Genomic DNA, 24,531 nt, shown 5'->3' with positions numbered 1-24,531 from the left:
TCAGCCATTGAAATGCTGCATGTGAGGACAGAGAATTTAGTATGTAGTATGGAAGAGGTGACATTATGACCTACACCAGATCATTTGCACAGAGAAAGGAATGAATATGCATCACATCTCATGGCACTACCTCTAATGTTGTTGTTGAAATGGCTGCATATCATAATTAATGAGCCCAAGTAGTCAGCATTTCAGGCATAAGAAGCAGTAACACAGAATCTTCTGCTTTACAGTGTACAGATTCCAAATTTTAATATCTTAGCTTCTTAGAGTTTGAGACAGTTACATGTTGTTTTTTTCTGCTATTCGCAGCACAGCCTCAACAGACTCATTAAAAAATATGAAATCCTGCTGTACAAGATCAAAGTTACTCTGTTGTAGATGCTAGGATTATCAGAAAATAATCTTGCAATGCTACCAGTTTAAATTACTAAAAATTACGCAGTTGCGTGTAAATTGTCTTCCATCTTTGAATGCATTTCCCATATCATTTTCATTTGCTTACCTTGCCATTTGTTTCAATCCTAATTCTCCCGAACAGATGCTTTCCTGCTAAGACATCAACTGGCCATATGGTAGTGTTTAGCAGTTTTAAATGAAAAAAAAAATGGATTTTGCACATTTTCCTCCCCTTACCCATGAGTGGCTCCTCAGAGCAGGGAAATGACATATCTTTACTTTTTGAAGACAGGGTTCTTCATGCACCAAATCATACAAATATCCTGATTGAACCTGGTGTGTTTATATTTTACTTGTGCCCAGAAAGCCCAGTCCCTTCCTTCTTTCTAGAAATGTGCTTCTTTAACAGCTTCGTTCCATAGTGTGATAGGAACATTTCTATGATAGTCCTTCATAATGACAATAATTTTTAGCAGGGCTGAAATAAATCTTTTAATTTTACTGTTTGGCTTTTACTGTGTCCACCTGTTTCATTTCTCAGTCTCCTAAACATTCTTGTGTTGCACATCAGCTATGATATGAGCATCCTTCATTTTTTTCTCTCTCTTCATTTTTCAAGTTGTTTAAATTTATTCTCAAAGATCCTCTGTTCCTTTCACTTTCATGGTAATTCCTTTCTCATCTTTCCTCCTGATGCATTCTTGCTCTTAATGGGGTTCTTTCATTCTCCCTTCCTTTTTACCTGAAGTGATGCCTGTTGCAGGGGTGATAAAACATGTGATGTGCTTCAGCGGCAAAGAGAAAGTAGAATAAGCACTTAGCATTATCAAGTGCTTCTGCGGCATTTTGCTCCTGTAGTTGGCAGCATAATCATCTGCTCCAAAAGCATGAAAAAACACCTGCAGGCAAATCGGAGGAGCAGCCTAAAGGAGATATCCAGTGGCCACTGATCCCAACAGCAGCTGCATACGGTAGAGGTTCTTTCCAGGAGAGGTCAAACCCCAAAGCTTTCCCGACCGCTTGATGTCAGTCTACTGCTTTCCGCAGGGCTACCAGCAAGAAAAACACACTCTCTCAGTCCCTTTGCCATTTTGCTTAAAATTCATTGCCAATCAAAAATAAGGAAGATGAAAACTTGTATTTAGTATTATTTGAAATGCAGAAAGCCTGATCTTTTTGGCCACCTGAAGAAAATTGCACTAGGAGACAGGTGATAGAGCTGTGATATCTCTGAAGGGCAACTGTGGTCAGACCTTGCATTAAGAATTTTGTTAAATGAAGGAAAATGAAGAGAAAATGGAAAACTGTTTAGAGAAAGAGAATGAACAGTGTGTGGGAGTGTGTGCTGAACTCTGATAGTGGGCAGAAGGACTAGAGGAAGGAGAGGACTAATGCTCCCATGTTCTGTCACCTACTATGGATATGCACATGCTACTTTGCCTATTTTATTGTAGGAATTTATTTAAATTACTCTATACCCTCTCTCTATACTCTAAGGGATACTCTATATCCTCTCTCCCTAAATGTAAAATACATTTGTGTCTGATTAGAAGCACAGCAAGAGACCATGAAATCCTCATTTTGGCCTTCATCTCACTGAAGAGCAAGGGAGAGGTATGGGAAAATAAAGGGGGGGAAAGGGTTTTTATTTTCCCCTTTCCTCAGGTAAATCTTTCAGTGGTGCGTATCTGTTTGTGTGCACAAGCCCGTACACACTTACTATGCAATATAATACCATATTAACAACACATGCAGTTTGAACCTTGGGTCTTTCAAGATGTGTTTTCTTGTTTCAGTGATTGGGCCAGTGTCTCTGCTTTGTGGCTTTGGGTTTTTTCTTGTGATTTTGGGTTTTTTTTCTGTTTTGTTTGTGTTTTTTAAGCAAGTTTCTAACCTCTGTGACTGCAGAGGAAAGATTGAGATGCATGTGGAGTACATCAGACAGGTTCAAAATCAGGAGACAGAGAAAATCTGGCTGAAGTGTATTACTTTATTAATATTTGGTGATTTTAAGTCTCATAAATGTTGGGATCCAGTTCACAATATATGAATATAAGAAACCGAAAATGTTTTTTACAACTATGTTTATGCCTGTTGTTCAGGTTTATTATTATACTTGCTGGCAATTATTTGCGGAATCTAGTACAATAATTGTCCCTCCCTCTTGCCCCCCATAAGATTTGTTTAATACAGTAGAGCTTGAGCTTGTTGCAATGAGTTTGGAAAATTTAGTGTAGCATAACTACACTGTTAGTTATATAGTCAGATATATTCAAGAGTACTTTAATTATTGTGACTTAAATAGGAAAATGCAAGCTAAGCACTAGTAATTCCACTAAACTGTTATTCCTTATTGATCCATAAAATATACTAAAATTTTAATCTGCCTCTATACTGAATTGTTATGGAATGCAGAGATCAATAGTGCGTAACAAAATCCTGACTACACAGTTTGGACTCTGTGGCTGGCATGAACTTTGCTGGTACAATTTCTGAAATCTATTCTCTAGACAATTCATATTTTTAGAACTCATTTCTGTAGAGACAGCTTTATTATTTATATCTGCTGGGGTCCAGATATAGAGTACACATTTATTAAAAAGGGGAGGATGGGAGGAAGAAAGATTGGGCCTGAGTCACTCTTTCAGCCATGCATCATTTAAATAAGTGCTAATTTGATGCCATTATTATAGACCTGATATGCCATCCTGGCCATATTATGTACAAATATCTACCGAAGTTCCACGTTTAAGAATTTTCCAAATCTCTTTATAACATTATGATCCAGTTTTGTGTATGAGGTATCACGGCAATGCTCAGATTCTTGTTTTCATTTACTTATGGCCCTGCATGAGCTGTTATCCTGGATTTCCAGCTACTGGCTTTCTGTCACTTTGTCTCCAAGCAACAACTTGACATATAGAAGATTAAAATCTCCTCAGGAGTTTGAGATTAAACTGAGTATGACGTTGTCTGCAGGTCACTCAGAATGACTCCAGAAAATAAGCTTATACATATAATAAACTTTTATTAGTAGCTGGGACTAATTATGGTGTTAAGTAACATATCTTAATGGAGCCATTTTGCTCCATTATTAGTGCTCTATTATATTAGTATTTCTGTTTTCAGGTGGATGTTCAACATGACCCCCAAACTGCACATATTAGACTTCTGATTAATAACACCAACACTCTGCTCTCAGCAAACATTACAGATCTCATCCTGCTGGACAATATTACTGGCCTACGTGTTCAAAAAAACAGTGGTAATAAGACAACAGATGGTATCCAGATTTACAGGAAAAGATTCTTGCAAGGTAACAAATTTTGCCGAGAAGCAGATGATGATACTCCAGGCAGCCCTGATTACACATGTGGAAGAGCATCTGTTCAAATCAAGATATTTAATTGTTTGGGTTTTTTTTCCCCAGCGGTGTAAGCTAAACCTTAAACTCTCCAATTATCAGTTGATACAGCTGAAAAACTCTAGAAAAGATTTTTGTTGCAGTTTAAAATTCTATTAACTCACGTTTTGAAGTGCCCCCTCTTTGAAGTGCCTCTGATCTCCCAGGCACAGAAGTGAGTCCTTGCACTCTGTAATAGTCTCCACCATCAAAACGAAGCAGAATCTTTTATGGTATTATGTGTTCATTTTATTTTATTTTCTTTAAGCTGCTGCAGAAGCAATTTCAAATCATATCTGACAAATCTTACTTCTTTAGCCAAGCTAAAAAGGTAGAAAGTAGCTAACACTTTACTGAGTAAATGTTTAAAACTAGAGCAGATTGGCTTGCTGAGGTATTGAGGTACGTTGGGATTGCAAAAGCCCATGCAAGCTGGCAAGGTGATTTGTCAGAAATAAGGCGGCTTTCTCAGTATGCATTCTGTCCAGACTGGGGCAAATTACAAATCAGAGCAAGTAACAGAGGGAGAAATGCAGACCCTTGCCAGTCTTGGAGTCAGTTTGTTCCTTGGGTAGCAGATAGATCTTTGTACCTGCATAAAGGAAGTCTTCCTTTTCTTGATTTCTCTATCACCCTTTTCCTATGCACATCTGTACAGGAGAAGAAATTAGCTGCTTGCTTTTTAAGGTCAGATTATTTCCCTGGAGGTTCAGAAGTCTTCGATTATATCTGTTTATGGTTTAAATATCTAGGGATATTATAATAGGTGTTTTACTGGTGAAAGATTTCCAAATAGGAAAGAGAAACTGGTAGTTTTCATCAGGGATCTCTGAGAAATTTTCCAGTAAACCATACCTGGGACAGAGTAAATTTATCCATATCCCTGTTGTCTGGGCTATATCCATATCCCTGTTGTCTGGGCTAAGCTGGTAGGCTCAGTTCCTTTGAAGCCAGTGTTGTGAGCTTATTGCAGCTAGGTTCCTAAGAGGGCACTTTTGCCGGTGAGGAAGCACAGTGTAAAGAGAAACCTAAAAAGCTTCTCAAATGTTTTATTCATATTGGCCTTGCTTTTCAAATTTTACAAACATCTGTAACTGCAACTGAGCTCAGCTGGGGGCTCAGCTCTTCAGAGAATCACACCCAGTCTTCTTGTGTAGATAAAGATGTGCAACTCCACTAGGTTATTTTAAAGTCAATGTAGTTACTGTTTTATTTAAGAAAACGTAGACGTGATTTCTTAGAGAACAACATCATACTGGTAGATCCACACTCACCTGCTCAATCTACTCAATTTTCTTTTCTCTAACAGTTGGAGAATACTTTGCAATCAACTACACTGCACTTCTTGATGGAAAAGAAATGTGGAATGGCAGGGTCTTGACACTGCCTGCTAAGCTAACTTTCAGAAGTTCATCACTGGTATTTCCTTTACAATTTTATTTTGCTCTTCACGATTTTTTTTAAAAAAAGAAAAAACCAAAAAACTTAAAGTCTGCATAAGTGATGAAGTCTACCTGTCATGAAATGAAGCTCTTAGATGCTCCTCTCTGATTGATTACCATGAATTTATAAATACATGAATTATTCCTTAGAAATAGTGAAAGTCCTAGGCTTCCTTAAATAGGTAGAGGATGAAAGATACATTGTTTGTGTGTTAACCTATAGCTTATCTATGGGCTATGTAGATTATCGGTTTATCTGATCTAGCAACTGATCTAGCCCTGGAGATAGCCCTGCTTTAAGCAGTGGCCAGCACTAAGAGACAGGACCAGCAGTTTCTTCCAAACTAAACTTTTCTGATTTTTGAATTATGGTTTGATATTTTCCCAATGATTTTCATAATGGCATGTAATTAGAGCTCCCAGATATAGCTTTATTTCCAACTGCTGTATCTTCTCTGTTTTAGATGGAAAAATGTTTGATGTGCACAAGGGTGACGCTAGGGAGGTACAAGGCATGACTTGGGGCAGTCACAAGAGTAGACGATTCACGTGGGCATTTAGCAAAGCTGATATATTTGTCTTTTGAGCTGCATTGCAAACCTTGATCCCTGAAAGAGACGTACGCTAACTTTCAGTCAATCCGGATTTTATAGGCAAAGGCAAAATATAGTTCTGTGAGTGTCAGAGTAAACTTCTGCGTGGCTGTGTGGTTAGACAGGCAGTGTATCCCACAGAGCAGCTGCTTCCATAGCTTTTGGTGTTACCTTTGAATATATTGCATTTTCCTATCAGATTTTTTTTTCAGCTTTACACTAAATGAAAAGTGTAGCTTTTCTTCTCTCGGCAGCGTGCCAGTGTTATAAATTGGATTTTCCTTGTTTTGTAATACTTGTAATATTTTTATCTCTCTCTTAGAACAAAACACATCTCATATCAATGGCAACATCACTGACCATAACTGAAGAAGAAAAGACCAAGGTAAATTCTGTGGGATTTGGTATTATAGTGACTCCCCTGCTTAAACCTATGGATGATCTAAATTAAATCTTTGGATGTAAATTGGCATACTTTTGTGTGCTTAAGTCTCATCAACTATCAACTACCAGCAATCAGTCATAGACAAATTCGTCCCTCTGTGGTTTTAATAGGAAGAAAAGCAGGAGTCAAGGTAGTAGGGCTTTTTTGTCTTAAAGCACCAATATTTAGTATGGAAAATCTACAAACTTCCAGGATATTCCTAAGAATTTTTTTTCATTTGAAGAATTATATAGCTGCAGGGAACTGTGATGAGGAATGTGTTCATTTGCTGCTGGGTATAACCACCATGAGAAAGCTATTTGCCTTTAAAAGGGTGGATTTTTTCTGAGGGGGGGGGAGAAGGTTTTTGAATCATGCTGATGCAAATATCCATGTGGGGAGCCTGAGAAATAAACTATGCCTCTCTTACTGCAGTTTTAAGTACCCCCCCCCCCTTTTTTTTGACCAGTTAGCCTTCCAATATGACTTCCTGTTCTTGACTTCTGGATTAACATGGTTTCTAAGAGGCCACATGAACCTACAAAATGACATTGATTTCGGCAAGCAGTGCTATTCTTATACTTACTTCTGTAGTAGAGAATTCCGCACTGAATCTATCAGTTTCATTGCTAAAGTAATCTCTTTGCTAAGCTTGTATTTCCTCCCCGACCCCTCATTACCCACACAGGCTGCTTTGTTGCACTAGGTCTTTTTTAAATAGCTGTGGCTTGGTTGGCAAGAACACTGTGATTATTTGTGCTCAGGCAGAAAAAAATAGTTTATTTCACCCCAAAGCAATGTTGCCATACTTGTGTCATTTAGAGTCTAGAGGTCATGTGGATGGGGCAGTTGAAGAACAAGGGGAAATGGAGGGGAAATATTGAAGGCACATACTATATAGAAAGGAGTGCAATGTTTGAGTACACAGAAATTGGCCTTTTGCTGTGAAGGTGAAGCAATGGGGTCTTTGAAAAGGGAGAATGTTGTGAAGTGAAAGGCTACTGAATGGAACTGATATACTCCATGTATTTAACCTCATATGATTTGTAAAGTGAAGTAGGTTACCAACAAGTGCTTCCGTGTTTCAAAGTTATATGAAAAATTAATATCATTTACCTGCTATGTTTTAAGAATTCTTGAATGTATGCCAGAAATTTGTCTTCCTAACCGTTGATCTTGCACAGACTAGGGTTTTTTTTTTTTTACATGAATATAGTCAAGTTTCATGTATTTATACAGTCTTAATGCATGTATGTTAATGAGAAACATCTGAATTTTTCAGCTGAACTCTCTGTTCTGAGATGTACAGAAAAGGGGGATCTATCTTGCCTGAATGAGGTCCTGAGAATCGGCGTACTCATTCTTCTCACAGGCTTATCCCAAGAATTCTCCTCTGCCTTCCAAGTCCATTAGTCTATTTGGACTTATTGCAGTATTCTTTATTGCCAGGGATCTCTTCTGCTGTGTTAACTTCTGCTAAGTGTAATAGATGTAAATCCAAACTTGGCTTTCTCATAATTGAAGATCAAGTGCCCATTCCGTTAAAATGAAAGCCAGATTTAAACATGATATAAAGTAAACTCTGCATGAGCTGGAGAATTCTTTCCCCCTGGATAAGGATCTAGTCAGATTTAAAAGCATGGCATTTATGTGGCTAAGAATTATGCTTGGAATTACAGTAAATGTATTTTTTTGCAAACTCTTACTCTTACAGGTATAAGCCATCCAGTAACTGACTGGGATAGGAAAATAGCTTCCTGAATGATTTACTGTAGGGTTCAATGTGAATGATCTGCAGCGGTTGGTGATGATTAAGCCAACACTGTAAGCCACATTTGTCTTAGCTCGCTGTGAAAATTCCTGCTGTATATTACTGTAACTTCAAACCTTTATACTGTTTTTTCTCCCTGACTTTAACTTGACAGATAGACCTCAACAAGATCTTTGAGACTATTCCATAATTAGGTAAATTTGTTCAGCTGCATTTGAACTTAATAAATGAACAGGTTTTGTAATTAACATGTATGGAAAAGGTGTGTGAAAAATACTGTTTGAAAAAAACAAAGCTTAGAGATCATGGAACACATCATGTTTCACATGCATAATATTTGCCTTTGGGCTATGGTCAAGCATGAAACATTTCAGAATTAAAGCAATTTGTGCAAGAAAATTACGATCAGCTGAAAAAGGTGAGATGTATTTCGTCCTTATCTTCAGCTGTCATAAGTGCTTTTAGTCTAGTTATTTATTAAAATAATTATTTGCAACTGTTCATGTGTGTGCTGAAGCCAATATACAGATTTTACTATTTGGATACTAAATGTTGACTTTTGAGATAGGAAGGTAAAGAATTAATTATGTAGTAATAACAGTGCCCTGCTAAGTTGGTCCTGTCGACCTTCACATGGTCTGATTGCTTGCTTGTCTGTCATGCCATTCTTTAAAATTTTACAAACACTGGATTTTTTTCTTTTGCTCTGCTGGAAAAAAGTGCTTGGTTGCCTGTAACAAGATAATTCTGTGGATAAAAAATTAGACTGTTGCTCAGCTAAGTGTCAGTGCCAGATGTCTTCCCACAGCACTTTGGGGGCTGTGAATACTGCATAGCTCTGCTCTCAGCTGAAAGTTTTTGATGCTGCATAGGAAGCCATAGTGAAAAGGGCAAAAGGAAGTTCTCCTGCCTAAGTGCACTGCATGGCATATATGATAATAATTACTTTGACCTGATGTTTTGTCAGGCCTGTTTCCCTCAGCTTCTGTCAGATCAGTGGGAGTGCAATGGTTCTGAAAAAAAAAATCAGGCCAATAATGCCTCTTCGCTTCACAATATCGAAGTGACTTAAGTAGTTCTGGATACAGGTTTTCAGGCTTGCTGATGTGTCAGTGGTTTGAAGCTCGGCCACCGTGACCGTGCAGGGGCTTGACTCGCACTCCTGTAGTGTGCGTGGTGATGCTTTAAGATGTTACAGCCCATTGGACGCTGCCCTATCCTTCTGCTGGAGATGACAGCCCCCCAGTGAAATGGACTGTCCCTCCAGAACTCATTTAATTTAAGTATAAAAGCACAGGTAATTCCCTCCCCAGGGATTTTTCTCCATCAGTTCTGATAGAATTGTCTGCCCTGATGCAGCTTGACTGTCCCCTACCAGTTGGTCTGGTTGGGGGACCTGAGACTGATGTATGAGGAATTGCGTTATTTCAAGGCACACGCAGATGTTAGTTAGCTGTGTGACTGTTCAAGGGGTGTGGGCTGGAGGAAGCAAAACCCCATTGATCTGCGAAGGAAGTTAAGAGTGGGTTAGGGGAAAGAAATATTTAACATGATCACTTTTCAAATAAATTTAAAGATGACAGTATTTTGATGCAAAATGATGCAGCTTTGACTGAGCTCCTGGCAAGGGATTAGGAGGTAGTGCAGAGTCAGGGGAGGTGTGAGTTGCTGCTGGCACTGGCTTTCATGTTCTGCATGCTCTCCATCATTAGTAGTGGTACAGAGGAAAGTGACTGAAGCAATAGGCCACAACAGCTTCAGATGAATGCCAAGAAAAAGCATTCAGACAATGCATTGGTAATTACACATGGAACTGAGAAATTAATGTGTTCTTCCTCCCTCCCCATTTAAAACTTAGAGGTATTGACAGGTATTGAAAGAATTCAGTACATGGCTTGCTTACTCAGATAAACATTTAGTCACAAAACATTTTAGTGAACCTCAAAGCATTCTGAGTGTTTCATCATTTTAAACGAAGTGCATTTTAAAAAAAATCCCCACATTTCCGACAGTCAGAGCAATTGTTGCCTCTTCATATACAATACTGTCAGTTAAGCCCTGGGTATTTCTGCAACTGTGAAAATGGTAAATCATAGCTTCTGTTAACTTCTTGATGTCAAAATCTTCTTGATACTGACACCATAGTCTAATTCAACTGAAATCAGCTTGAAATTAGTGAGGACTGAGCATTTCTCTTGCCTTTGGGGATCTGGGCCTATAAACAGTAAAGTCTAACCTGAAGCAGTCTTTCATTTAGAGGGATATGGCAGTTTTTTTCAGTGTACCAAAACATGTATCAAACATATACTAAATAGGCAGAAAAAGGATCAAATCCTGCTATTCATTTGGAATAAATCCTTTCAAACGTTGTCCACAATTTAGATTAATGCTTCCTATGCAGAATTACCCTTGACTCTGTGGAATGCTCCGAGACTTCTGCTCTGAGAAGTGACCAAACCCTACTTGTGAGCAGCATGTTAATTATCTACAAGTTCTAGCCCCGGCAGAGAGATTATTTTGTGGTGAAACATTATACTAATGGCTACACTATGTTTTTCATCCAAAGATCTCAAAGAACTAAACAAACATTGAATTAACTTCTGCTACATGGAGCATGAAGTAAAAATTAATTTTTAATACAATTCAATTCAAAGATTATATTAATACCTAAACTGAGAGGCTGACTAAGAAATTAGCTGACTTGTGCTTCTTGCACTCCTGCTATTCTTTCTTGACTTTGGCTCATGCAAAAACTGCAAGCATGTAAACAAATTGGGTAGTTTTGTCAATTGTCAGTTACATATTTGTTCTAAACTCACATTGGTACTTTTTCCTTGTGTTTATTACTGAGTTTTGTTGAATTTTAAAAATAGCTGTTAATTTAGGTAGCCAACATTAGGGTGATTTTCCAGAGCTTCTGAGAGATACCAAATGCCATTAATTTTAACTGGAGTTAGAAGGTGTTGGCATCTCTATTAAGTATTTTCCCCTCAAAAGTCACAGCACCTAAAATTCAATCTGTTGGAGTTCTATTGTTTGGAATTACATGGTCATTTAGACTCGGTGAACATGGTGGAGAGCACTGGCATTAAAATCTATGGAAAATAGAGCTTGGTTTGAAAATATTAATAGAACTGTAGTAGTTAAGTTAATACTGAGAAACTCCTAAGTTGTGTGAAGCCATTTAAAAATAATTTACTGTGTTGCTTACAGCTATAATGTTTCTGTCTGATCTTTAGGTGTATATTTAAACTGTAGTTTTAATAATACAATCTTTTCATTTCAGATTTCATACAGCCATGGCATTCATGCTGCAGGATTCTTCATTGCTTTTCTTGTTTCGCTTGTATTTACATGTGCTGTTTTATGTGTTGTTTACCGAACCCAGGTATTAAAATGGAGTTTCCGTGGTAAAAACCAGGTGAGTCATACTTTTTTAACAACACTTTATTTAACTTTTGCATCAATCACATCTGATGATATAACTTCATAACTAATAGAGATTGCCTAAACAACTTTTGAAGACAAAATCACCAAGTACTGGCTTGAATTCTCAAGTATGTATATCTCGCATATCTTTAGCACAGTCAATTTGCAGAGGAGTGTAGGAATGATAATCTAGTCAAAAGAGATGCTGTCAAGATATGGATGTTCAAGATCAAGGTGAAGGAGATCACTCTTTGGCCCTGAGATTTCCTTGTTCCTCCTCCTGTTCCTCCTCCCTCCTTCCTCCCCCAAAATGAGAGGCAGGATGTCTCAGACATGTAAAGAACTAAACCACTCACCTGGACTGCAGCAGACTTGAATCCAAATTATGTTGCTGATTATCGAGAACAGGGATTTGAATGTAGGTCTCAGTTCTTTGGACACCCCTGAATCTCTTGCTTGATGGAGCAAAACAGTTGGGTTTTGGGATACAGCACTGCCAGTGTTCATCTAAGCAGTGCCAGTCTGTAGAAAGTGTTTCAGTGCATACTGGGCCAGAGAGAGAGAGAAAATACATAGTCTGATAAATATTCGTCAGGTTGGCCCAAGTTGGAGACCTGGCTTTTCTATTAATTACTGAAATATTTATGTAAAGTGGAATAATTTCCACAGAAGAGAGCTGGAGACCTCAGTCAGAGCACCACAGTGATCAGGGCAGTCCTCTAGGAGAGCAGCTGCTTGGAGGTTTGAACCCCTGCTCTGCTCAGACAGCGGTGGGTCTCCCATGTCCCACTGGAGTTTCTAACCACTGGGCTACTGGGGTAGCATCACTCTGTACTCTGTGATTTTGGTTGGGCATGGTCAAGTGAATATGTTGGTGTGTCTGTGGGTGTAGGATGGGGACACATGACAGAGGTGAGAAACACATTGTCTGAGAAATCTCTCTTGGGCGAAAGGGGCAGTATAAACTGTGCTCACTGGTGCTCTGAAATTGAGACAATTCACACTGACAGAAATTTCAGGGTTTTTTAGAGGAGCCTGGAGGCAGTCCTGTGCAGGAAATACACTTCAGAGGACTCCAGGTTGCCTTCAGTTGACCCTGCTTGGAGAACCGATGCACCAGGCCCAGAAGCAGTGGTGGTCGCCCCAGGTCCTTTTGTTACCCGTGCGGGGTGCTGCGGTGGTCGCTGCTCTCCCTGCCGGGATGCTTTCCGTCAGCATGCTCTGACTTACTACACTTAGCCTGAGATTAGGGAACTGAAATGTCTCCAGGGAGGAGGTGGTGTCCGACACTGCTTGGAGGTGAAGGGGCAGCTTGGAAATGGGTGGGGGCAAATCTTGGAGATGTTGGCTGTTGCAAATTGCTGTGCATGGGCAAACATCTGGGAAGAGTTACAGCGGGCCGCAGCATACTTCAGAGGCCTGGGCAGCCTCGCTGGCGATAATTTGTTTCCAGACTAGCTATATACAGTTGGTTTTATACAAATATGAGTGTCTGTTTCCTATCTCTAAGTGAAAATGCTGTGTCAGATGTAACTTTTCACAGTGTACAATAAATTTTGAAGAAAATTTTGAAGAAAATGCATGTGCCAAGTCATCTATATATGGTTAAATGAAGCAGCAAAATGTGGGGAGAAAGATATGTTTTCTTTGTGATTTATATTCTGTGAACAATTTATTTGGTGCTTTCTATTATTTTTGAGAAATGACACAAAAGGGCGAATGATTTTTTTTCTGTTTGGAGTAACCGTTCTGCCTAGTGATAGGCCTGTCTCAGTGTGCAGAGTGCGTCCTGTCCCAGGCCAGTGGATGGACCAGATGACCTCACAAAATCACTTCCAGCCGTATTATCTCTGGTTGAAAATTACTCCATTAACAATTCTCATTTCTCTTAGGCCTGAAGAAATAATCTCTGTAAATGGAAAGGTCTTTCCTTGTTTCTTTGTATGGAAAAGGCTGTGATAATGAAATCATAAAAATGGACCAAATTGGTCCCAGCATCAGATATTTATAGCAACTTTTTTTGTACAGCAATTTTATTAGTCTCAAGGGAGTCTATCTGACCTGTGAACTAAGTCATTTCCATCATTCATAGGATTAGTGTTTCATTTGTTCACCTAATAATGCTGTAATCTTGGCATATATAATATGTATATCGTAGTAATTCTTTTTTAAAATTTCCTCACAGTTTACAGTGGAATATAACCTCCTAGAAGGCTTTTGCAAGCCTACTGGAGTCAATGTAGAGTCTTCTGTCCTCTCCATTGATTTCTTTATTTGTATTCCAGATTGGTTATATAAAAAAAAGTTCAACCTGAAACAACAGTAGAAGTATGTTTGATTCTAAGTCTATACTTAATTACACAGTCTCTTTACACCCTGTCCAGCTCTACAGTTTGATGATAAATGGGAGTCTTTCCACTAACTCAGTGTTACCTACAGTAGAATAAGATTAAGCTCTCAGTGTAAAATCTCTATTATCTGAAGCTTTTTTTTTTTTGATTTTTTTTTTTTAGGAGCCACGACATGAACTCAGTCAAAATCACAAACTGGAACACTCTCAGTTTAATTCAGGTGATCTCTTTAGTGAAGATATAATTATGGATGACCAATTCATTGATATACTGTCTTTTGAAGAATCTGGGAACATGCTTCAGGCTTTAGAAGAGTAAGAATTTACTGCTTTTACATTACATTTATCATCACCTGAACCATTGAAAAAATGTTTTTGAGTATCTGTCATCTTTTTTCATAATATCTGTTTAGGCATATGACTGCAGTACTTCAAGTTTTTGAACAGTACTAAGTAGCCATCTATGGGAACTGAGAATTGTCATATTTTATATTGCTTTAAGTGTATAAGCCACAGCTCCATCTAGGCTTTAGGCATGCAAGTTTTCCAGTTCAGGTGAAATACTAATTTTGCTTCTGAGTGGTTCATAATATAAGGGAAGACTTTTCTGGGTAAAAAAAATGTTGAAAGGGTATATTTTATTATCACCTAACACATTCAGCTCTCAAAACAGTGTGGCTTTCATCCTAGAAAAGTGATCCCCTACTGGGTGCAAACATTTTTGTGCAGCAGCATCTTTTGGAAACACCTGGATCCAAATCTAAGGAGTGACTGTTTAGTGCCAGCGGAAAGATATCACATAGACAGAATCAGAAAGACCACTGGGTAGAGCAGAGAAACTCTCCTATTTTGTTGAAAGGCAAGTCAGGATTATATGACAGAGACATGCAGCTATTAAAGGTCATCTGTTCTTCTGCAGAATTTGAAAAAAGGTCTGATAGACTGTATTTGGTTGTTCAGTCTTACAGTTAGCTCCTGATAGGTCAGGTTAAAGGCAGTATTATGCAACTATAAAATCTGTAGAAGCTGAAAGCAAAAGTTACAGGAGCATGGAAGTAATTTTCTTTCTTTAATTATAACTAATTGAATTATTTCCTGCATTTCCTTGGTAATTGGGATATTTATCTTTGTAAATTGCACATTGGTCCTTGCTTTTATAACTATATAGCAATGCAGATTTTGAGGAAACTTATCCTGAAAATTGTTATGTGAGTGTTCAAAGCAGCAGGATCAAGTATATTTTTATCTTGCTATAGTATTAATTTATTTTAGGGATAGGGAATATCTAGCTATTTTTAACAAAAATACTGGGCTGTTTATTTAATGCCTTATTTTCAGATGTGTTGTGGTTTAGAAAGGTAAATATTCTTGCAAATCTTTGGATAGGATTATTTATATAACTGAATTATTTATATAACTAAAACCATAAAACAGGATTCATTTCTCAGTTTGAGTGTGTGTCCTGGGGCTATAGCTTTTTAATATTCTTATGCAGTTAGCACAAATGTCTCCCTTGCTTCTGCTTCTTTTCTCTGAGGTTCTATTTTTTTCACCTTCCATATCCCCTTTTTTCTTTTTTTAAGTAACAACACTTTGTCTGTCTCCTTCCAATTCTAAGTTTCCTTTGCTTAATAGTTTTTTCTTTTTAATAAATTTTTCATTGTAATATAAGACATCATTTTATAGCAAGACTGGAATTACTATATAGGTGAATATCGATATAACAAGCTTTGTTGTATGATCAGAGTTCTTGTAGGTCATCCTTATGACTGGCTGTATGAAGTCAAATCTGGCCACAAATCAGATGCTTGTTTGAAACATGCCTCAGTGAAGGCAGTGAAGGTACCCAGTAGGATTTAAGTTACTAAGTCACTTACACAAGTTTGAAAATACTACTTCAAAAGCTGCCTCAAAACTGTTTGAGTTGGCAGCTCACCTGAAAACAGAAATGTGAAGATTGCCTTTTGTCTTTGAATGTTCAAGAAAATAAAAGGATTTGTTTCAGCTATGTCTTAAATATTGGTTAAAAAGGCCTGGATAGTCTGAAATAGCTAGAGTAGAAAGAAATACTTTTATCTCATTACACCATAGCTACACAAATAACTGTCGATACACTCACTAGCCACATTTCAGAGATTTATCTGTCTTCTTGTACCTGGATTCATTTGTGTCTCTTATGGGAACATATTTGACCAGAGCATCTTTATTGATGGGTCTTCAGGTGTTGATGAGAGCTTCCTATGCCCAGCAGCCTTCCTGCTCTATATGACTTTATCATATAGAATATAATGATCATAATGTGCTTTGCAGTTGTCATCAGCTTATTTTAAGTATTGTGTGCAATTTCCACTAGAGCTGCCTTTCACACTGCTGAACTGAACACTCTCCATATGTCTAATATATATCTTGGCAAACCTATAAGAATTATGGGCTATAAATGAAAGAAGATATTTCTGGCTGAAAACTGTGTCTCGGTTTAAATTAGTGTAAGTAGTTATCAGACTTGGAATTTGCTAAGGATTTCACTGACCACAGGAGGCAGGAGAAGTTTGGAAGATTTTTAAGAGCTTGATTTTATTCTGCATGTGGAAGACAACATCTTTTGTAGGACAGTTCTCCTCTGATATCCTGATGAACTGTTGGTTCATTAGGACAGTTATATTTATAATAATACATTTATAATAATTATAATGCCTGAGTTTGGCCTAAAATATTCTCATTTGAGTTATCCATCCATTAATATTTGCTTAGTTTATCATATCTTACCGTTTCAAAGCTTGGGAATTGGGCAATCGTGAATGTCCCAAATGAGCCTTTTAGAGAAATACATTTATTGTGAGGCCTGGAGAAATTGTTGGTTGTTTAGAGACTTTTTACTTGCTTATAATTGCTGGCTGCTCCTTCGTGCCCCCTCCTCACTTCTGTTCCCTTCCCTACCCTGGAGGGATTGGGAAAAAACAACAGCGTTGTTGACAGTAACGTCTATTCCGTGACTACGTACCTGTTCTTCTCGTCTCTTAGTGGTGGTGCAATGTATCTGACCACATGAAGGTCTCTGTAACGTGGACTTCTACACTAGGTTGCCCTGAACTCCTTCTTTTACTCGCTGATGAAAAAGGATACGATTCACTTCTATGGTATGATTCTTTTCATCCTAAGATAGACGTCTAGAAAAATGTCAAATGGCAGTGGCACCCACTGGCTCTGAAGTCTGGACTGATTAGTTCAGCTCTAGAGGTAGGTGAGATGAGTCCAAGTCTTGAAAACTGGTTATCCAAAAAGGCTGCAGCATTAACTTCACTGCTATATTGGAGGGACGCAATATTGTTTCTGATTTCTTCAGTACCTATAATGCACAGCTTGTCTTTCCTCTCACTGCTACATTGTTAGATGTACCTATGTTACACATGTAAGGTTGTTAACACTGTTGCATGACATTTAGCTGGAGAAGCTCCCCTTCTCTTTGTGTTTGTTTCTCGTTCATTCTGCAACTTGGTGCAAAGCAGTCCTGTAGCTTCTGGTCTAAATTCCTTTAGGGTTTCATCTCAGTCTTGTGCTTCATAAATTGTTGCACATTATCCAGGCTTTTAGCTGATTCTGAAGACACTGTGTAGGTTTATATGACAGTTATCTATGCTAACAGCGGAGTATGAGAATTGGAGAGTAATTCTTATTTTTCACTGAATTAGCTGGTTTAAGGATAGTGATTTGCAAAACATAAAGGGAAGAAGGAAGAATGTGCTTATAATTCATTAATGAGCAATTGCAATCAATCTGAATGGATTCTGTACTTGAAAGTAATGTCATCGTTTTTATAGCTGTGGTCACAAAATCAGTTTTTCTGTAGCTTTACATTTTGTTTTATTACATTTAGTGTCACCTAGTAGAACAGATGGGTTTTATGACACTTTCTACTATAGTAGATGGTTCTGTAAGCTGTAAGGAAGTGAGGAATGAGATCAGAGTTGTCTCACAGGAATGGCCAGTACACTGAGGGTGAGAATTGGACTTGTGCTTTGAGCACAGTATTTTCATGTCATACGTATACTGAGTGTGAATATCAGCATCATAGTCCTGTTTTTTATTATTTCGGGAGGCACAAGTATGGGGTTTGTGTTAGAGAGCTTTTGATATTTTAGGTATTTTCAGCCAACTGCTAAAATATTGCTTACATTGTTATTCAACAAGTGTGTTTTAGTTCGCTAATTCCTTCTACATGTGTTGGTACAGCTACATGTCATTTTCTCTGTGGTACACATACAATCCTGCCATCATGATTGACATGTTCTTCTTAAAATGCATTGTGATAGTAAACATGGTTGGAATCATTCTGGTGCTTTGTTCTGTTGTGCAGACAAATCTGAGGAAATTATTCAGAGAATTAAGATTCACAGAATTTTTTGTCGTCTTTACAATATAAAGCTAAGTTAATAGTTAATGTCTTTTGTAAAGTGGCAGTGCCAAGTTGTTTAGCAAATACATTAGGAGAATGTGATCAATATTTATGCACAGGGTTGTCTTTGGAACATAGACAGTTTGCACTCCTAGGAGGATTGTCTAGAGAACAAAACATTTTTAAATATTTTATTAGGAAAGCTTCCTAGTTACTTGTTTTGTGAATTTAGCCTTAATAAGTCATATCCTTGATGCACATTACGCAGCAAAGTAATTTGGTTTTTATTCTCAGTAGGTTTGTTCCTGTGTATATTCCCGAATATCAGTGCATTGGCAATGAATGCTAATGAGAAGAAGCTATATAATTTGAATATTTGACATGTGCACTAGAAAATCATATTCCACAATGTTGTAGGTCCCTTTGCTGTAGTTCTGGAACAGAACACAAATATAGCTGAGCAGTTTGCTTTTCTGACTAACGTGATCAAGTCTGGCTGCTATGGCATAGTCTCAGAAGACAGAGAGATTTTAAAGGAACTTAATTTTTCAAAATGGCTTTCCACTACTTCAGCTTTTTTTTTCCATCCTCATTTTGTACAGCTATGCTTACTTGAGTTGGGCTAAGCTCCAGCTGAATATCTCTCTGAACTTGAGCCTTTTTGCTGATACACAATACGTATAGCCAATTATTTTCGCAAATCGTTAAGTAATAAGTATGCATTGCAGTTGATTTTTTTTTTTTTTTGATGGTACAGGGTGTTGAGGCCAATATGCTAGAGAACAGCATCAAACTGTTTCCAGAGACCCTTGACAGGAAAGTCAAAAACAATTTACTACTATATTAGAAGTTCACTTTTTCTTTCTAAATGTAAATTTCTCGCTGTACATCTCAATTTAATTTGCCATGGAACAAATGCTTTTCTTTTTTCTTTTTTTTTTTTTTTAATCCTGAATTCAAATGGAAAGTAAGAATGAAGGATCCTGGTGTCATAGCAGCTAGACGTGAATATTTCTACATAGAAAATGGTGACAGATTGTTGCATTCTTAGTACAGCAAAATAGAGGTGCTAAATTTCTGTAGTTAATCATTTTTAAATATATTAGAAATTGTAAAAATTTTGGAGGGAAGACATATTCATTGTTCTGTTTTTGTACAGTTTGGTACTGTTCCAGGACTGAAATGTGGGGATACAAAAGTAAAGAGTAATCACACCGATGTAACAGTGAATACACATGGAATGCACCTCGAACTCTGCAGTTCTGTGTTACGAATGCTGTTATAAACCAGAAGTATAAAACCTATATATTTTTTCCCCTCAGTGAAACTCAGATGCTTAATAGGTAATAGGAAAGACTTCATGAGAGAGGGAAAGAGAAGAAAATAGTTCATTTGAAATTGATGGTTGCATATCTTTTGTCATCTGAAAATGACACATCTTTAATGTTGGCGAACCATGAAGAAGTCATGTTCAGAATTATATGGATCATTTCTGCTCTCCTTCTAGAACAGTTTTTCTCATCCAGAACCAAACAACTCCTGATGCTTTAGTGAAGCTTTATTCAGTACTATTTTTGAAAGATTTATCAATCTGCTCATACCCTTTCTGATGTCTGAGTATTCACCTAGAATACATATAGATCAGTAGAATCTGAGTAGATCACAGCAAAGCTGGCAGCTCTTCAGGCATAATGTATAATGCCATGATATTTGTTTATACTTTTTTAGTTGGTATCCAGGCTGATTTCTTTTAAAATCAGTGATAAAATGGGTGATGACTTTACTGGAAGCAGATGGGAGTCTTTTTTTGCTCTCTTTTTGCATAGTAACTTTTGTTACTGTGAAATACCATTTTCTGACCTCTGCTGCAATTATACCTGTATTGTAGTTAGTTTTATTTTTTTAAATTGGATTCCTGAAGATCACTAATCTGTCACTATCACTTTTCATACTATCTTTCTGTAATCAAAATCGAGGTTCTCAGATCCTTAAATGCAGATTAACTTTTTAAATGATTTTTAACAGATTAATTTAAGAATTGAAATGCCTTTTCTTTCTTTATAATGCTGTGGAGAGTTAAAGGAATTTGATAATGAAACTGCTAGCAAATCTAGTATTTAGACTCTTGGCACTTATTTGTGAATCATTTTTTCTGAAGAAGAGTCAATGATCTCTGAGCTCAGTTTATCATCTTTTCCTGCTGTCTGGGCAGGGAGGTTATTTATGGTTTTGTCACTGTCTTGAATTATTTCCTTTTTCTGCAAAACTAAATTTACCTGTGACTCATCCATGTGAAAGCATCCTTAGATAATCATTGCATACCCTTCGCAGCTGTTTTATTTATTTACAGGATGGCCTGTATTCTCTGTAGACCCACATTTCAGCTGTGCTGAGTTTATACTTACTCTATAACAGCGTCACAGACCCGATGGATGAACTCGTCCAGTTCAGAGCTGGCCGCAGGCCAGGCGACTCCTGGTGCAGCATGGAGCATCTTCCGGACTCCTGCAACGTGCACAGGCCGCACCGCGGCAGGCAGCAGCAGAGCCTGGGGAGAGGCAATGCGCTCTGCTCCTGTTCCCCACTCTGCGCTGCTGGGAGATAGGTGCTGGCCATTCGGACCTCCCGTGGTTACTTCTGCTTCAGCACAGGTTTGAGTTTCCTCAAAGATTTGGGCCTTAGAGTGCTGCACTCTGCATAAATCCCTGGCACAGAGTATCGCAGTCCCCTTTGTGGCTTGACCCACCAGGAAAGTGCGAGAAGCAGAGGAAGGGAAGAGAGAGAGGTTGAAGGTAGCAGGTTATGTCACTGCAAACCGAGGGTCCGCATTCTCGCGGCAATTACATATTGACAGAAACGTGTGAAGTGGTGTCAGTGTGATTAATGTTTGCTGTTGCACAATTTCCTGTCGCATTTAGAGTACAAGAGGGTCATCGGGAGAAGTTAACTTCTGTTCTCTTTTCCTTTGTTTCTAATCTTAGAACTGGGATTCGGTAAAATAGCAGCAGCACTATGTTTTATAGTCTGACACTTTGGTGCTGCAAATCTCCAGGACAATCAAGACATTATTTTTAAAAACTCCCTTGCTTAAAAAGAAAAACCACAAATAAACATAGACTGGCTTATTAGTATTATATTACTGATCCCTCAGTAAATGTATGATTTAGGAAACAAACCAATTCTGCAGCTTAATACCTGTTATGGCAGTTGTACTTTACTTGGCTTTCTTAGCTTTCTAAACTGAGCACTGGAAGGTATGGTTTCAGGATCTCCCTTCTGACCTTCAAGGGATTCCTCTGTCAGTCTTTGCCTCTCTGAAGTGTGACAGGGCAACACAGACGATACAACTGTTTTGTCATCCTTTCCCCTCCCCTGCTGAAGGCTAGCTTCCCGTTTGCGTTCTGCCTGCGGATGCAATACCACAGCAGTGTGCTGCTCCTCCGGGGCTGGTGCAGTGGCTGTGGTGGTTGTTTGTCCTTGCTTGCCCTCTCTGTGTTCATGTCCCCACCAGCAGTGACTGCAGCCCACGGGCTGCTCTGCCGTTGGTGCACCCGGTGACTGCTGCAAGGGGCGCTTGGAGGGTAGTGAAGGTACAGACCCTCTGCAAATGGCCGTACATTGTACACTCTTCAGCAGCACTGTGTAGCAGTAGGGCAGGCTTTTACAGAAACTGCTGTCACGGGGCTCCAGTCTCCTTTGGATTGCTGCTGTAATATGTGTACTACTAATTGGCTGTCATTTGCAGATGAGAAATAAGTGTTCTGAAAACATTTTTTTTCCTGTTTCGGTAGAAAATGCCACGAAAGGGGAGTTTGCTTGATGTTTTCTCCCATTTAGACTTCAGAAAATTGTCACAGTGGTTTCTTATCTTCACAAACTCTGAAATCATTTTAAAAATGTGTCAGAAAGTCATTAGTTCATTTTACTTTTTCAGACTAATGCATTCAGCAGCTATTAATTCTCCTGTTCCAAAATTCCCTCTGTGGGCCTCTAATTTGAATAATCAGACTTAAAGACACAGTTGTTTTGTAGTTAATGAGAAGTTTCCATTTTTTTAAATTAACCGTACTTGTTTTTTCCTGACACTAGTTGCTTTCCTGTATTCTTTCATTAGGTCTGTGGAAGACATCAGGCGTTCAGGCACTCTCTCTGCTTCTCTGTGTTTGACGTCTGGGATTCTCCTCTCCCAGTTCTCCTCTGACAGATCTTTAAATCCTGTCCTTCTTCAAGTGAGTTAAAAATCTTTACACTTGCTATTTGCAGCTTCATTTTCTACCTATCTTTTCACCTTTCCTTTTTCCTCCCCTTCCTATCACCTACCTTTCTGTACTGTTTTCATCCTTTGTCTACATGCTTTGCCCAAGAGAAACTTTGATCTTTTTCATCAATGGATTGCCATCTGCTAACTGTGCTTTGTTGTCTTTCATGTTTCCATTATGGCGAGTATGCTCAGAAAGAGATGTGAGACCTTTTAAACATGAATTGCTGTAATCGGAGGAGTGCAGAGCATTTAGAGCAACTTATTAAATCTGCCTGGGCTTGAGGATGCACAAAGTGTCACGTTATGATTTTTTTCCTCAGGTGTCACAAAATCCTGCATGTTTAATTGTAAGCATTGTTCTTCTGAGGACCTTGAAACTGGAAGTATTTGTTGTATTATGTATTGAGGATCTCTGATTTGTGCTGACAAAGAGCCTCTTCGTGTCTATGACTCTCAAAGACTGTATGCATGCAGCCAATTAAGGGTGTTCCTGAGGCAGCCCTCAACACTAGACACGCTTGTCCTTTGGGGTGAGACCTTGAAGCAGAGTTTCTGGTGCGTGTGATGGCCTCAATTCACTGCTGCAAGCTGCTGTGTGGAGGGAGCCGACCAGAGGTAGAGCACATCATCTGTAGGGCAGATTTCAAATTTTTATAGGCACAGCCTTTCTTCAGCTGCCCCTGAAGAGCAGTTATGGTTCCTGTGTTCCAGGATGTGTCTTGAGAGAGTTGTGGCTTATAATTACTTTTTCTCTACACTGTTACTGTTGGGTTGGTAGAAAGTTCACATGCTTCCTCTGCTTTGTTGCCTTCTTCATAAGTTTCCTAGCAGGCAAATGGAGGGCGAGAGTTGCAAATTAAATAAACATCTGAGATCTTAACAGCCTCATTACTCATTTGCTGATGGGTAAATGTCAGGTGTAGTAAACCTATTGCTCCTCCTGCATTTGGCATCATAATCTTGAGGAAGGCAGTTAAATGGGTTCCTCAATTCTCTCTGTAGGCAAGAAAGGCCACGGAAATCTTACTCAAAATGGAATCAGATCCAGTCTGTAGGGATTTGCAATAAATGGAAAGAAATGCCCTGGGAGACCTAGGGAGAGATAACCATAATGTTGTGATCTTGTTTGTTTTTTTTCATTTTTGGGGTCACTACTGAAGAAGCAAGACTGTAAGAGTAACTGGAAAGCAGTTGGGAAAGGAATGGGTTACTTTTTATCCAAAGCATGGTGAAAATATCCAGCATTTGTGATAGGTATTAAATGCCATGTGTTGTGAGCTATGTATCAACGTGCTGGAGTTGTTGTAAAGTGTTGCCTTCTAGTGAGAGAGTTGAGGAATTCAGTCTTTCATGCTTCAGCAAGAAAGGGTTAATACGTGATGCGATGACCATATATCAACGCATGTATGAACAACAGAAAAATAATGACCAAGGAACTTGTTAGTGCAACAGACAAAGAGAGTTGGAAGTTGGAAGTAGCCCAGTTCAGGCTGAGGTAAGGTGACCATTTTTAAGTCTGAGAAGAATTAGTAACTGAAACAATTAGTTGAGTGTTGTTTAGCTTCTCCATTATGGAATGCTCAAAAATCAAGAGAAATCAAAAGAAAGATATGCTTCAGTTAAAACAGAAATTAAAACAGAGAAGTAAACCCAGTGGCTAGTGTTTTACAGGATAATAACAATGAATTGGTGAAGGGAAGCCTCCCCCAACCACCTCACAAACATTAGTGTAATGTTACCCCACAGAGTTACCATTTTATTTTCTGAATCCTTCTTTATATTTCAGTGTATTTGCACAAAACTGTTACATTCATCTTCTAAATTGTCATCAATAAACACCTTAGTCCTATCTGGCTCTATCAGCAGAAAGTCCTAAGATTTCTGCAAATAGAAAGGGCTAAGATAGAAAATATGCATCTATTCTGCCAGTGTGGAGTGCACAGGCAGGGGAGTCAGGTCAGCGCTGTGGGGACCTTGAGAGTGGGCCATGTGGACGTAGTGGTGCCGGTCCTCCAACACCAGCCAAAACTGTTGTGTACCTCAGGTGCCCTCTTGCAATATCCGTC

At 38.5% G+C, this 24,531-nt stretch overlaps 1 protein-coding gene across 4 annotated transcripts in view; it reads left to right on the top strand.

Annotated features, from left to right (window-relative positions):
* Positions 1-24,531, top strand: part of EVC2 (EvC ciliary complex subunit 2) — a 77,522-nt gene that overhangs the window by 12,519 nt on the left and 40,472 nt on the right. For 3 of the 4 annotated variants that reach the window (XM_064511454.1, XM_064511452.1, XM_064511451.1), the window contains exons 5-9: positions 3,529-3,715; positions 5,112-5,221; positions 6,160-6,222; positions 11,319-11,453; positions 13,975-14,126. In XM_064511454.1, the coding sequence (XP_064367524.1) occupies positions 3,529-3,715; positions 5,112-5,221; positions 6,160-6,222; positions 11,319-11,453; positions 13,975-14,126 (647 nt within the window). The remainder of the gene's footprint in view (positions 1-3,528; positions 3,716-5,111; positions 5,222-6,159; positions 6,223-11,318; positions 11,454-13,974; positions 14,127-24,531) is intronic. The other variant, XM_064511453.1, reaches the window with a different exon arrangement.

This window comes from Dromaius novaehollandiae, chromosome 4, assembly GCF_036370855.1.
Source record: "Dromaius novaehollandiae isolate bDroNov1 chromosome 4, bDroNov1.hap1, whole genome shotgun sequence".
NCBI lineage: Eukaryota > Metazoa > Chordata > Aves > Casuariiformes > Dromaiidae > Dromaius > Dromaius novaehollandiae.
This window is presented reverse-complemented; position numbering and strand designations above follow the sequence as displayed.